The sequence below is a fragment of the Tachyglossus aculeatus genome, chromosome 23 (genome assembly GCF_015852505.1).
Source record: "Tachyglossus aculeatus isolate mTacAcu1 chromosome 23, mTacAcu1.pri, whole genome shotgun sequence".
NCBI classification, from domain to species: Eukaryota; Metazoa; Chordata; class Mammalia; order Monotremata; family Tachyglossidae; genus Tachyglossus; species Tachyglossus aculeatus.
Window position 1 is genome coordinate 39,828,990 of NC_052088.1, and position 13,225 is coordinate 39,842,214.

The window sequence follows — 13,225 nt, forward strand, 5'->3', positions numbered from 1 at the left end:
GTGTGTGCCAACATTGTTGTACTGTACTCTCCCAAGCGCTGAGTACGGTGCTCCACACACAAAAAAGGGCTCGATTAATTCCGCTGATGGACATCCTCCTTGCTGACCTTCCTGCCTCCTGCCTCTTCACTCGGCAGCCCGGATCATTTTTCTACAAAACTATTCAGTCCATGTTTCCCCATTCTTCAAGGACCTCCAGCAGCGGTCCATCCATCTCCACATCAAACAGAAACTCCTTAATATCGGCTTTAAAGCATACAATCACCTTGCCCCCTCCTACCTCACCTCTCTGATTTCCTACAACCCAGCCCTCACGCTTCGAGCTTCTAATGCCGACCTAAGAACTGTACCTTGATCTCATCTGTCTTGCTGCCAACCTCTCACCTACGTCCTGTAACTCCCTCTCCCTTTATAACTGACAAACACACTTCCCATCTTGTAAGTCTTATTAGAAGCGCATCTCCTCCAAAAGACCACCCCTCACTAAGCCATTTCTTCTCCTCCCCTCCCCTCCACACTGCCCTTGTAGTTAGATTTGCACCTTTATTCATCGTCCTCCAGCCCCACAGCAGTTACGTCCATAACCGTAATTTATTTATATTAATGTCTGTCTCCCCATCTAGTCTGTAAGCTTGTTGTGGGCAGGGAGCACGTCTACCAACTCTGTTTTACTGTACTTTCCCAAGCACTTAGTACAGAGCTCTGCACACAGTAAAAGCTCAATAAATTCAACTGATTGATTGTTTGAAGGTCCCTCCTATGTGACTGTGAGGCTCATATAGGACAAGGACTGTGGCCAATCTGATTAACTTGTATCTACCCCAGTGTATAGAACAGAGCTTGACACAAAATACGCACTTTATAAATACCATTATCATCATCAGAGAGGAGAGCTTGGGGTGGAGGGTAGAGGGGCGCAGGAGGAACCCTGCAGGGTCGGGTCCTGGCTGATGGGAGGGGGAGGGGACATGACGACAGGGCTGGACTTCCAGCCCTGGAAAATTCCAGAATTCCAAGTTGTTCCTGAGCATCTGGTGGTCCGCAACAGTGCCGGAACTCTCCTTCTGTCTGGGCTGTGGTTCACGAGTCAGAGAGAATCTTCTGCATTCATTCATTCATTCAATTGTATTTACTGAGCGCTTACTGTGTGCAGAGCACTGTACTAAGCGCTTGGGAAGTACAAGTTGGCAACATATAGAGACGGTCCCTACCCAACAGTGGGCTCACAGTCTACTTGCAGCCCCCAAGGTGTGTTTTTTGCAAGCGTTACAACCTCCTGAGTCTCACACTAGTAGGGCCCACTCAAGAGCACAGTAACAAATCAACATTTTACGTGAAAACCTACTGATGGACAAAGATCGAACATCAGCTGTGATCAAGTACCCCCTCCTCAAATAGCACTGAAAACAACGTTTCTTTTAACCTCTGCGGTGATCACACCAAAACAACCAAAATGGAAGTGGCCCTGCCTCTCAGCCGAGGAGGCCCCACTCACTCTTTCCCCCGGTCCGAGCCTCGTCCCCGTATTTCCTTGGACAGCTTTCTGGGAAGGGGGTGGAAGCCATGCGACCTGCCGGGGGTGCCCTGCTGACTCGCACCCAGAACCTCCATTCAGTATCGATGTCTTACACTAACACATGCATCCAACTGGCAGGAGGAGGTGGGTGTGGGCACGGCCATAATGGGCCCCCAGGACCGAGGGCCACTGACCCACTGCCTCAGCCCGAGCCGGGGTATAGTGGGGAGCGGAAAGAGTGAACAAGCACCTGGCTGCACTTAAATGGGAAATCGCTGCGATTTTTTTGTTTTTTATGGTATTTGTTGAGCACTTACTACGTGCCAGGCACTGGAGTAAGCACTGGGGAGATATAAGCTAATCGGGTTGGATGCAGTCCCTGTCCCACATGGGGCTTCCAGTCTTAATCCCCATTTTACAGATGAGGTAACTGAGGCCCAGAGAAGTGACTTGCCCAAAGTCACACAGCTGACAATTGGCGGAGTCGGCATTTGAACCCGTGACCTCTGACTCCAAAGCCCATGCTCTTTCCACTGAACCACACTGCTTCTCTAATGATGGCATCTGTTAAGCGCTTACTATTTGCAAAGCACTGTTCTAGGCGCTGGGGACGTTACAAGGTGATCAGGTTGTCCCACGGCGGGGCTCACAGTCTTAATCCCCATTTTACTGATGAGGTAACAGGCCCAGAGAAGTGACTTGCCCAAAGTCACACAGCTGACAATTGGCCGGGATTTGAACCCACGACCTCTGACTCCAAAGCCCAGGCTCTTTTTCACTGAGCCACGCACCTGGTCCCAATCTGTGATGGGGTGGTCCTCCGTAATCCCGAGCCACTCCATGCCCTGAAAACAGAAACCCTACAGACTAGATGGTTCACACCATGCCCCCATGAGATGACTCGAGGCCTTTTCCAAGGGCTGCCTGATTGGGATCAGGATGCCATTAAAAAATGAGTGCGATGTCAACCTCTCACCCTTCTCTTCCCTGGCTTCGAAACGGCATCCTGCGTATTCCCTGCAGGAGAGCCCGGCGGCGGAGGGAGCAGGGCTTGCTGAGAGGGAGGGGTGTGAGGCCCTGACTTTGTGGGAGGGCCAGACTAGTAGCCCCACCATCACAAACGTCCAACTGCTTCCAAGGGGGCTACGGAAAAATCCAAAACCGGAACAGCTGCTGCCCAGTGAATCCTGAGCGAGCGACGGCCAGTCGGACGTCCGTGGCGCCAAGATGGTAACGGAAATTCCCGACTTCCCACCGCATTCCTGACCAACCCGGTTCCGTGAGGAGGGAAAATGACTATCCTTCTTCTTGCAGCTTTTTTCCAAAGAGCCTAAAACGGACCGATTTTCCCATAGTACGTGGCAGCTGATATTAGAGAAAATAAGAGCTTCAGGAAGGAAATGCCACGGAAATAGCTCCTATGTCTGAAAATTGAAGGGGAAGGCTTGCGTAGGGAAGGACGGAGAGTTCTCTGAGTCCCTCAATCCCCCCCACTCCCATCGGACACTCAGAGGACACATCTGACATATACAAATCAGGCTGCAAATGTGAGCTTTTCGGCTCTGTTTCTCCTACTATTAGGAAGTTCCAGGAAACATTACCCCTCCAACCTTATTACTGGAATTACTTGGAGGCATTTGCATTTGGAAACTGAACACCTGGTATTTCCTTATATAAACAAAAATCCAGAAGCGTGGTTTGCCTGAGTTTGGCTTGGCTGAAGATATTTAATTGAATACTCAATTTGTCACTAGTGCAGCAACGACGTCTCAAAGGGCATTCTCAATTTTAGCCAAGCGATGCTTCCCATGGGAAGCATCGCTCTTCTGACGAGCTCTACATTCGTTCATTCGATCGCATTTATTGAGCGCTTACTGTGTGCAGAGCACTGTACTAAGCGCTTGGGAAGTACAGGTACAAGTTGGTTACATATAGAAACGGTCCCTACCCAACAGCGGGCTCACAGTCTAGAAGAAGACCACTAAGGCCAGCTGCTTCTGTTGCTCCGCTCAAAACACAGGCTACGACCCGGGGGGTTGGGGCAGAGGTGGAGGGGTGCTTTGTGTTTCGCCCTTGGGAAAGTCAGGCCGGCCGGCGAGCTGCTTCTCCCAGCCCCTGTTGGGACGCATGAACCATCATCATCATCATCAATTGTATTTATTGAGCGCTTACTGTGTGCAGAGCACTGTACTAAGCGCTTGGGAAGTACAAATTGGCAACATATAGAGACAGGCCCTACCTAACAGTGGGCTCACAGTCTAAAAGGGGGAGACAGAGAACAAAACCAAACATACTAACAAAATAAAATAAATAGAATAGATATGTACAAGTAAAATAAATAAATAAATAGAGCAATAAATCTGTACAAACAATCATCACTGGACTAATGTATCACACCTTAGCAACCAGCTCCATCCTCCGAGGGATGTCTGCCAGGTGATTAAAAGAGGCCTCGCAGGCAGCAGCATTTAAGTTCGGGGCATCGGACCTTAGCGGGAAGAACCCGGGACTGGAGTTGAGAGACCCGAGTTCTAGTACCAGCTCCACAGCCAACCTGCTGGGTTACTCTGGACAAGTCGCTTAGCCTCTCCGGGCCTCAGTTTCCTCAACTGTCAAACAGGGGATCTTTATGCTTGCTTCCTCAAGGGGCTTTGGTGAGAACAAATGAGAAAACGAAAGGTCTTATTGTCATCGGACTTCCGCTTCCCACTCTCTGAGGTGCTTAGTGATGACAAAGCCACAGGTCAGGTAAACCAAGGGGATTTTAAAAAAAAATTTATGCTGACATGACCTTTCCCGGTGGTGTTTTCTCTAAACCTGAAGGAATGGTTCAGAGGATTACAGATGAATGTTGGATTTTGCTCTTTTCACACTGCGACTAATCCAAATAGAGACAAGGAGACTCACTCCCAGCGATGCAGAGACTGACCCAGTGGGGCCAACTCCCCAGGGTAGGTTGCAGATAGAGGTGTGGATTCTCCATTGTGAGCTCGGGGTGTGGGGGGGCAAGGTTTGGGGAGAGAGCAGGCTTCAGAAAGCTCACAAGCCAGAAAGCCATCATCATCATCACCATCAATCGTATTTATTGAGCGCTTACTGTGTGCAGAGCACTGTACTAAGCGCTTGGGAAGTACCGCCATTCTGTGCCTGTGCAGCCCTGACCACAAGCTCTCAGGTCTGGTCAGAGGGCTGTGATGTGTGAGTCTGGGGGTCCGGCCCAAATGGCTGTACTGGGAGGGGCATCGCTTCCACTAGCCCCCAAGGAGTCTTCGCCAAGGTACTGGGCCCCCAGCCCTCTCCTACCTAATTGGCAAAGGAATACCCGTTCCCCCCTCCCCTCACTCCATCGATGCCCATAGTGTTTCCCCACAAGCATGTCACTAATTTAACATTTCCCCATCACCAGACCATCCTGTGGCTGTGGACCACCTCCTCCAAGAGGCCTTCCCAGACTGAGCCAACTTGTACTTCCCAAGAGCTTAGTACAGTGCTCTTCACAAAGTAAGCGCTCAATACAATTGAATGAATGAATGAGCCCCCTTTTTCCTCTCCTCCTCCCCATCCCCCCGCCCTACCTCCTTCCCCTCCCCACAGCACCTGTATATATGTTTGTACAGATTTATTACTCCATTTTACTTGTACATATTTACTGTTCTATTTATTTTGTTAATGATGTGCATCTAGCTTTATTTCTATTTGTCCTGATGACTTGACACCTGTCCACGTGCTTTGTTTTGTTGTCTGTCTCCCCCTTCTAGACTGTGAGCCCATTGGTGGGTAGGGACCGTCTCTATATGTTGCCAACTTGTACTTCCCAAGCGCTTAGTACAGTGCTCTGCACACAGTAAGCGCTCAATAAATAGAGAAGCAGTGTGGCTCAGTGAAAAGAGCACGGGCTTTGGAGTCAGAGGTCGTGGGTTAGAATCCTGGCTCCGCCACACGTCTGCTGTGTGACCTTGGGCAAGTCACTTAACTTCTCTGAGCCTCAGTTACCTCATCTGTAAAATGGGGATTAAGACTGTGAGCCCCAACATGGGACAACCTGATCACCTTGTATCCCCCCCAGCACTTAGAACAGTGCTCTGCACATAGTAAGTGCTTAATAAATGCCATTAATAAATAAATAAATAATGATTGAATGAATGAATGACCCGAGACTCCACCCCCAGGGTGGGACCTGCCCTCACCAAGGGTGGGGAAAAGGGTCAGGGAAGCTTTTTGCAGGACTAGAGAAGCCAGGAAGAGGTCTGACCCACATGTGCCACTGCTCCAGGACCTACATTGGCCCCAGATAGCCTGTGGCCAAGTAATAATAATAGTTGTGGTATTTGTCAAGCACACACCATGTGCCAGGTACGGTACAAAGCCCTGGATAGATAGAAGTTTATCAGTTTCGACATGGCCCCTGTCCCACACAGGTCTCAGTGTTAATCCCTATTTTACAGATGAGGTAACTGAGGCACAGGGAAGTTATGTGACTTGCCCTGGGTGACACAACAGAAAAGAGGCGGAGCTAGGATTAGAACCCAGGTCCTCTGACTCCCAGGGCCAAGCGCTTTCCTCTAGGCCACACTGCTTCCAAACCAAGGGAATGGGAGATGCCCTCCGCCGAACATTCAGAGCAGCCCAGAAAGGGCTTCACATAATCCCACTGACAACCCAGCAACGGAGGCAGCAAACCCAAACCCTGCATCCCAGGGGCGGCTAGAGATCGAACTCAAGAACAGGCAGCAACAGGGAGAATCACCGCTGGACTTGAAAAGGGGCAGATTTAAAACCATTTGCAAATTAGAATTGCCGAAGGTTTACACAGAGCACCCTGTGATGACGGAGGCCCGGAGGACTCAGACCCAGTAAAAACCTCCTCCCCTGGGGACCCGAAAGCTGAGACCGCCTCATCGGCAGCTGGACGGAAAACACGCAGCCCGATCTAATGTTTTCCCCACTTTTTGCCAGAGTAAAAAAAAATTTCAACAGGGAACAAAACTCACTCTATTCGAATGATTATTTAGCAGACGTAAACTCTTACCTCTTGATTAACTTTAACTGCCATCTGGCTGAGAAGCGAGGAAAAAAAGCTGGTGTTTTGCAGAAGTACTCGGGCCATGACTCCAAGATACGTAGACATCACTACTGGATACCTCTGCCAGGTTCAAGAAAAATCCCAGTTTGTAGACTCCCTTCGTGGCCGATCGACACCGAGAACCAAATCCTCCTCGGCTCAACACTCTGATCGATCGCAGTGCTGTTCATTCCCCAGACGGTCGTTTCAGACACTGGTCAAGGGGGCCACCATCATGAGTGTGCGAGGAGTTCCATTTTTAACGGACCTATTCCCCATACTCCGCGTGAATCATGTATCCGAGCCTCTGACACTTGAGTGGGCTGCCCCTGCCTCTGAAGACTAATTCACGGTAATTCATAAAGGCACCCGAAAACCAGTGGGCCTCCTAATAAATGCTGTGCGATTGATTTTGAAAAATGAAAGGCATGCTTAGGTTGCAGCGGGTAAACCCGAAGAAGCGAAATCAGACCTCGTAATTCTGACCCCACGACAACTCCGAGAGCAGGGCCTGTCCTTTCTGCCCTACTGCTGCCCAAGGAAGTCTCGGCGGCAATAAAGCCAGAAGCTCGGGCGTGTCTGATGAGAATGGGCCAGGAAATCAGGTGGAGGCCAAACAGTGAGCAGGCCCGGCAGGTACTCGGGGTTGGGGGGCCAAACAACTGCCCTCCACCGAGAGAGAGAGCCAGGGAGAGCCTGGGTTGAGCCAAGGAGGCTCTGGCTCAGTGGGGCTCAGGACAGCGGGAAGGATTCACGACACAAAAACTGTAGTTTATCAGACTACTTCTGCAATTTTGGCTTCCCCTACCAAATCATTCCAACAGTGGCATTTACTGAGGACCTACTTCGTGCCCCACACTGTACTGAGCGCTCAGGAGAGTGCACTAGCGTTAGCGGATCTGACCCTGCCCTCGGGATGACAATTAAGAGGGACTTTAAGTCTGAGAGCCGTCTCACCTCCCCGTCGATGATTCCTCTGAACACACCCGGTAAGATCGGTTGGAACATTTGGGGCCCTAGTCCTGGGTTCACTTTGAGGACGTTTTCCACCACCTGAAAAGCAAAACCCAAAATTAAAATATTCCGGTCCGATGGATTAGGTGAATCACCAGGGCACTCAGTGAAGAGTCTAAGCAAAATGAGATGAAGAGTGGCTATATATTCGCAAATGAAATTAAATCAAATTTAAGTGGGTTAGTCAGGTCAAAATAGCCAGAGATGGGCACCCTTTGTCCCTTCTTACACAGAACTCCTCTTGATCCCATTAGAGGGGGTGGGAGCTGGGTGGGTGGAGGAGGGAGAGGAAGCCGGGCGAATGAGGCCCCTGGTCCCTCCGAGCCCCGCGCCCATGACCTTCTGAAGAGGCAGTGATCTGATCACAAGCGGAGGGCCCGAACTGACATGGGACCCCTTTTCCGCTCTACTGTGACAGCACTTCTCTGAGCAAGATCAATTTCCCCGTTCACGGAGGCCTGTGTGACTGCTCAGGTCCAAGAGGGTGGCCATGCGGTCCTCCCTTGCTCCTCCAGACTCAGCCACGCTGGTGTGCACTGGCAGCATCGTCAAAGCGACCAATCAATCAATCAGTAGTATTTATTGAGCGCTTACTGTGTGCAAAGCACTGTACTAAGCGCTTGGGAAGTACAAGTTGGCAACCTATAGAGACAGTCCCTACCCAACAGTGGGCTCTGGTCCACTTTGTGTGCCCCCGGCCTGCTGGCCCCACAGGGCAACCTGGTTTGGCCGGTGGCTCCCAGATGTCATTCATTCAATCGTATTTACTGAGCGCTTACTGTGTGCAGAGCACTGTACTAAGCCCTTTACGTCCCCACAGGAGGGTGAGGAACCAGGCCTCTGGACGTCAGGCTGGCCCAGGTCTAGGGCGAGAACCTAAGGGGTCCCTCACCTTTATCGGTATACCCCCACCTAAGACCGTCGGCCCTAGGCGGGGCACAAACGATGCCTGAGAAAAGTCGGAAAACCACGATAATGCCTTCGATTATCAACAGTAGCTTATCATCTGTAGAACTATCCAACACTTTTCTTCCAAATAAATGAAAAGAATGGGTAGCTTATCATCTGTAGAACTATCCAACACTTTTCTTCCAAATAAATGAAAAGAATGGGAGTCATACAACACCGAAATGTAATTCGGTGATGCCCTCTCAAGGAAAGGACAAGAAAAGAATCTCGGAATAGGGGAGGCTTCCAGCCAAAGTGTCCAATCCTTCAAGCTTAAAATTACCAGCATCATCGGCTGCTCTGCTCCTCGTCTGCCACCCACCTCAGATTCCTTCCCTCCTGGGACACGAGAAGCTTGAAGAGCTCGGTGCCCGATGCGCTGCAGATCTAGCCCTCGCCTCTCGAGTTAGAAAGACTCTAGCGATGAGGGAAAAGAACTGTGATCAACCAATTAATGGTCTCTAATGGGCGCTTATTCAGTCCTAAGTGCCAGGAAAGTATAACAGAACTGGTACGGCTCTCCCATGCCCCAACTCCAGTGGAGACTAAACACCACCAGCCCGGGCCATGGACGATATAGTCAAACCCCAGGGAACATGGCAGCAATACCGATTCATGCTCTCCAGGTGTGCCAAAGAACTTGGCCCTCCTGCCTAGGGCCTTGAAAGCGCAGGCGGATCTGGGTTCGGGTCCGGGAGATGGGCAAGGTGAAAAGGACTCAAAGCTGTCTTTGGCCCTTTGCAGCGGCTGCCAGTGCCCAGATTCCAGTTCAAGCTTCCCAAGAACAAAAAAAATCCAAGGGTCCGATCCGGCTTCTAAAACTGCCAGCCTGGTACCCACGGGTGCCACCCAAATTCTTCTACATCTGGATTGTTTCCTTCAGGCCCACTGAGTTGGCCAAATCCTTCCAGAACCTCCAGGTCACCCAGTGATGAAGGACGGCGCCGGGGAACTACTTTGGTAGCGCCAACCACAGTTGGAGAAGCAGCGTGGCTCAGTGGAAAGAGCACGGGCTTTGGAGCCCGAGGTCATGGGTTCGAACCCCGGCTCCACCACATGTCTGCTGTGTGACCTTGGGCAAGTCACTTAACTTCTCCGAGCCTCAGTTACCTCATCTGTAAAATGGGGATGATAACTGTGAGCCCCATGCGGGACAACCTGATCACCTTGTGTCCCCCCCAGCGCTTAGAACAGTGCTTTGCACATAGTAAGCGCTTAACAAATGCCATTATTATTATTATTATTTGGCTTCCCGTTGAGGCGAGAGAAATGGAAAATCTCACAACTGCAAAAAAGAGCTAGACAGGCACCAGAGTCTGTTCTATCATCAGAGACACCAATGGTCTCAAAACGGCCGGTGGAGACGTTTGTCTTTCAAGCGGGAGCTCAGATAGACTCGAAGCTGGAGGAATGGCAGACTGCCAGCTATTTGCAGGCAGGGAACGGGGCTATCAACTCTTTTATTGCACTCTCCCTACTGCTCAGTACAGTTCTCTGCACACAGTAAGCGCTCAATAAACACGATTAATTGACTGACTGATCCGTGACATGGGGATGAAACACCTGCTCTGGAACGTGACTCCCAACCCTGTTATACTGTACTTTCCCAAGCTGCTTTGGACAGTGCTCCGCTAAGAGAAGCAGCGTGGCTCAGTGGAAAGAGCCCGGGCTTGGCAGTCAGAGGTCCTGGGTTCTAATCCCGGCTCCGCCACATGTCTGCTGTGTGACCTTGGGCAAGTCACTTAACTTCTCTGAGCCTCAGTTACCTCGCCTGTAAAATGGGGATTGAGACCGTGAACCCCACGTGGGACAACGTGATCACCTTGTATCCCCCCCAGCGCTTAGAACAGTGCTTTGCACATAGTAAGTGCTTAACAAATGCCACCATTATTATTAATAAATGCCACTGCTTGATGGCTGGGACCTTGTTCTCACTTCCATTCGCCCACTGAGTGAAAATCATCATCAATCATATTTATTGAGCACTTACTGTGTGCAGAGCACTGTACTAAGCGCTTGGGAAGTACAAATTGGCAACATATAGAGACAGTCCCTACCCAACAGTGGGCTCAGTCTAAAATCAGGGTGTTATTGTAGTTTTCAGACCATCTTCTGTCCGTCCTGGGGCTGACAGTCTAGACAGGAGGAGTTGAGTTGCTTTACCAACTAACAAAGACCTTAGCTCTTCACCCTCTGGCTACAAACGGAGGTTTGAAAGGCTTGAGTGTTGGGTGTCACCGAGTCTTGAAAAGGAAAACAGAGCATCTAGTGAAGGAAACTGTTTTTCAAATGGTGACAGCAATAACCCATGATTAGCTCAACATCTGCACTGCAGGGCAAATCTCTCCGCTCTCCCGCCCCAGTGGACCCATTTCAAGTGCCAACGCTTCCTGTTTTTACGTCTCTGAAGGGAACTTGTAAATTTTATGAGTTTTCCAGCTAAACCGAGTCCCTCAGAAATCTTTTAGACTGCCCTGAACTGGAAGGCCTGCAAAAACTCACAATTTACAGAGCCGGGTTCAATTGTAATGAATTGGTTCCACTATATCTACTCTAGCCACCTCTAAATGAGGTGAATTGTTGGTTTGGACATAATTACCATTCTCTGGTCTGCACTCTTAATTGGTTCCATGATAATAGTGTATTGAGCAAGCACGCTCAGCAAATCCTAATCTCCCACAGGGAATCATGTCAAGTGCATGCCAAAACCCCCAGAACTGACCGAGATTACTCTGGTCAAAGTGCTTAAAAAGTGACTGAAAGGACCCTAAATATAGCTGGCTGATCAATCAGCAGCAGATGTGAACCAGTAAATGAAAGATTTTGTGTCCCAGGTAAATACAAGGCTCAAACCTCCAAGGATTGTATTTCGCATCCTAGTCAGCCAAAAGCCCCCAAGCTAGCAGACAAAAAGAGATGTAAACCCTAATCATTTTACATAACCCCTTCAAACTCCATGAGGGGAAAGGAGGAGCTTAAACACCCACCTCAAGAAAGATATACCAGCATTAAAATCAATAAAATCAAACTCAGTTAAAATCAAGAGAAGCAGCCTGGCTCAGTGGAAAGAGCCCAGGCTTTGTAGTCAGAGGTCATGGGTTCAAATCCCGGCTCCACCAATTGTCAGCTGTGGGACTTTGGGCAAATCACGTAACTTCTCTGGGCCTCAGTGACCTCATCTGTAAAATGGGGATTAAGACTGTGAGCCCCCACGGGACAACCTGATCACGTTGTAACCTCTCCAGCACTTAGGACAGTGCTTTGCACATAGTAAGCGCTTAATAAATGCTATCATTATTATTATTCTCTGGGCCTCAGTGACCCCATCTGCAAAATGGGGATTAAGACTGTGAGCCCCCATGGGACAACCTGATCACGTTGTAACCTCCCCAGCACTTAGAACAGTGCTTTGCACATAGTAAGTGCTTAATAAATGCCATCATCGTTATTATTATTATTATTAATAATAATAACCCTACCAAGGAAAAGACCCAAAGAGGGCTATAAAGGGGCTTTATATTCATTCAATCATATTTATTGAGTGCTTTTTGCATGCAGAGCACTGTACCAAGCGCTTGGGAAAGTATAATACAACAATAACCAGATACATTCCCTGCCCATAGCGAGCTTACAGTTTAGGGAGGAAAGACAGACATCAATACAGATAAATTCATTACAGATATTCATTCATTCATTCAATCATATTTATTGAGCACTTACTGTGTGCACAGCACTGTACTAAGCGCTTGGGAAGTACAAGTTGGCAACATATAGAGACGGTCCCTCCCCAACAGCGGGCTCACAGTCTAGAAGGGGGAATGTACATATGTAGATATGTACATAAGTGCTGGTGGGGGCGGGGGGAGGAGAACAAAGGGAGCAAGTCAGGGTGATGCAGAAGGGAGCGGAAGAAGAGGATAGGTGGGGCCTAGTCTGGGAAGGCCTCATGGAGGAGATGTGCCTTCGATAAGGCTTTGAAGGAGGGGGAAGAGTAATTGTCTGGCAGACTGGAGGAGGGAGAGCGTTCCCAGGCCAGAGACAGGATGTAGGCCAGGGGTTGGCGACGAGACAGGCGAGACTGAGGCACAGTGAAAAGATTAACACAAGAGAAGCAAAGTGTGCAGGCTGGGTTGTAGGGGAGTAGCTCGGTGAGGTAGGAGGGGGAAGCTAGCTTGGTGAACTCTATGGATCCATCAGGGGTTGGGACAAGCAGCGTGAGACTCGGTTGGAGCCTGCGGGACCAGAAATGACAAACAGACCCAGCCAGCCTGGTGTCCCAAACCAGAAGTTGACTAGGGCTGCAGCTGCCCTATAGCAACTGCCCCCACCGCCCGCCTCCTTCCCGGATATCAGGGAGATTCGTATTAAAGATGAGACGTTACCTTGAGCACTTGAACTTGCCCCTCGGTGGTAATTTCTTTCAGCAGCTCACAGAAGGACTGACACAGGCCTGCTGCATAGGTCTGAAATTCAAACGTCACAGCAGATCTCGATTCCATTGGGGTGTGCAATGTCAAACAGGGGTCGGGCGAGCCTGCCCTGCCTTCTAAGACTGCCTTGACTCGGCCCTCACCCCAATACGCTTCCTACACAAACTGAGTCCCCTTCCTTTTACAGGACGGTGTATTGAGAGCCCGGGCTTTGGAGTCAGAGGTCATGGGTTCAAATCCCAGCTCCGCCAAGTG

General features: G+C 49.9%; 1 protein-coding gene across 1 annotated transcript in view; it reads right to left on the reverse strand.

The window, feature by feature from the left end:
* IPO11 (importin 11) overlaps window positions 1-13,225 on the reverse strand; it is a 178,806-nt gene that overhangs the window by 51,647 nt on the left and 113,934 nt on the right. The window contains exons 24-26 of the mRNA XM_038765718.1: window positions 12,923-13,003; window positions 7,536-7,631; window positions 6,546-6,659 (exon numbers count right to left, since the gene is read on the reverse strand). Coding sequence (XP_038621646.1) covers window positions 6,546-6,659; window positions 7,536-7,631; window positions 12,923-13,003 — 291 coding nt within the window. The remainder of the gene's footprint in view (window positions 1-6,545; window positions 6,660-7,535; window positions 7,632-12,922; window positions 13,004-13,225) is intronic.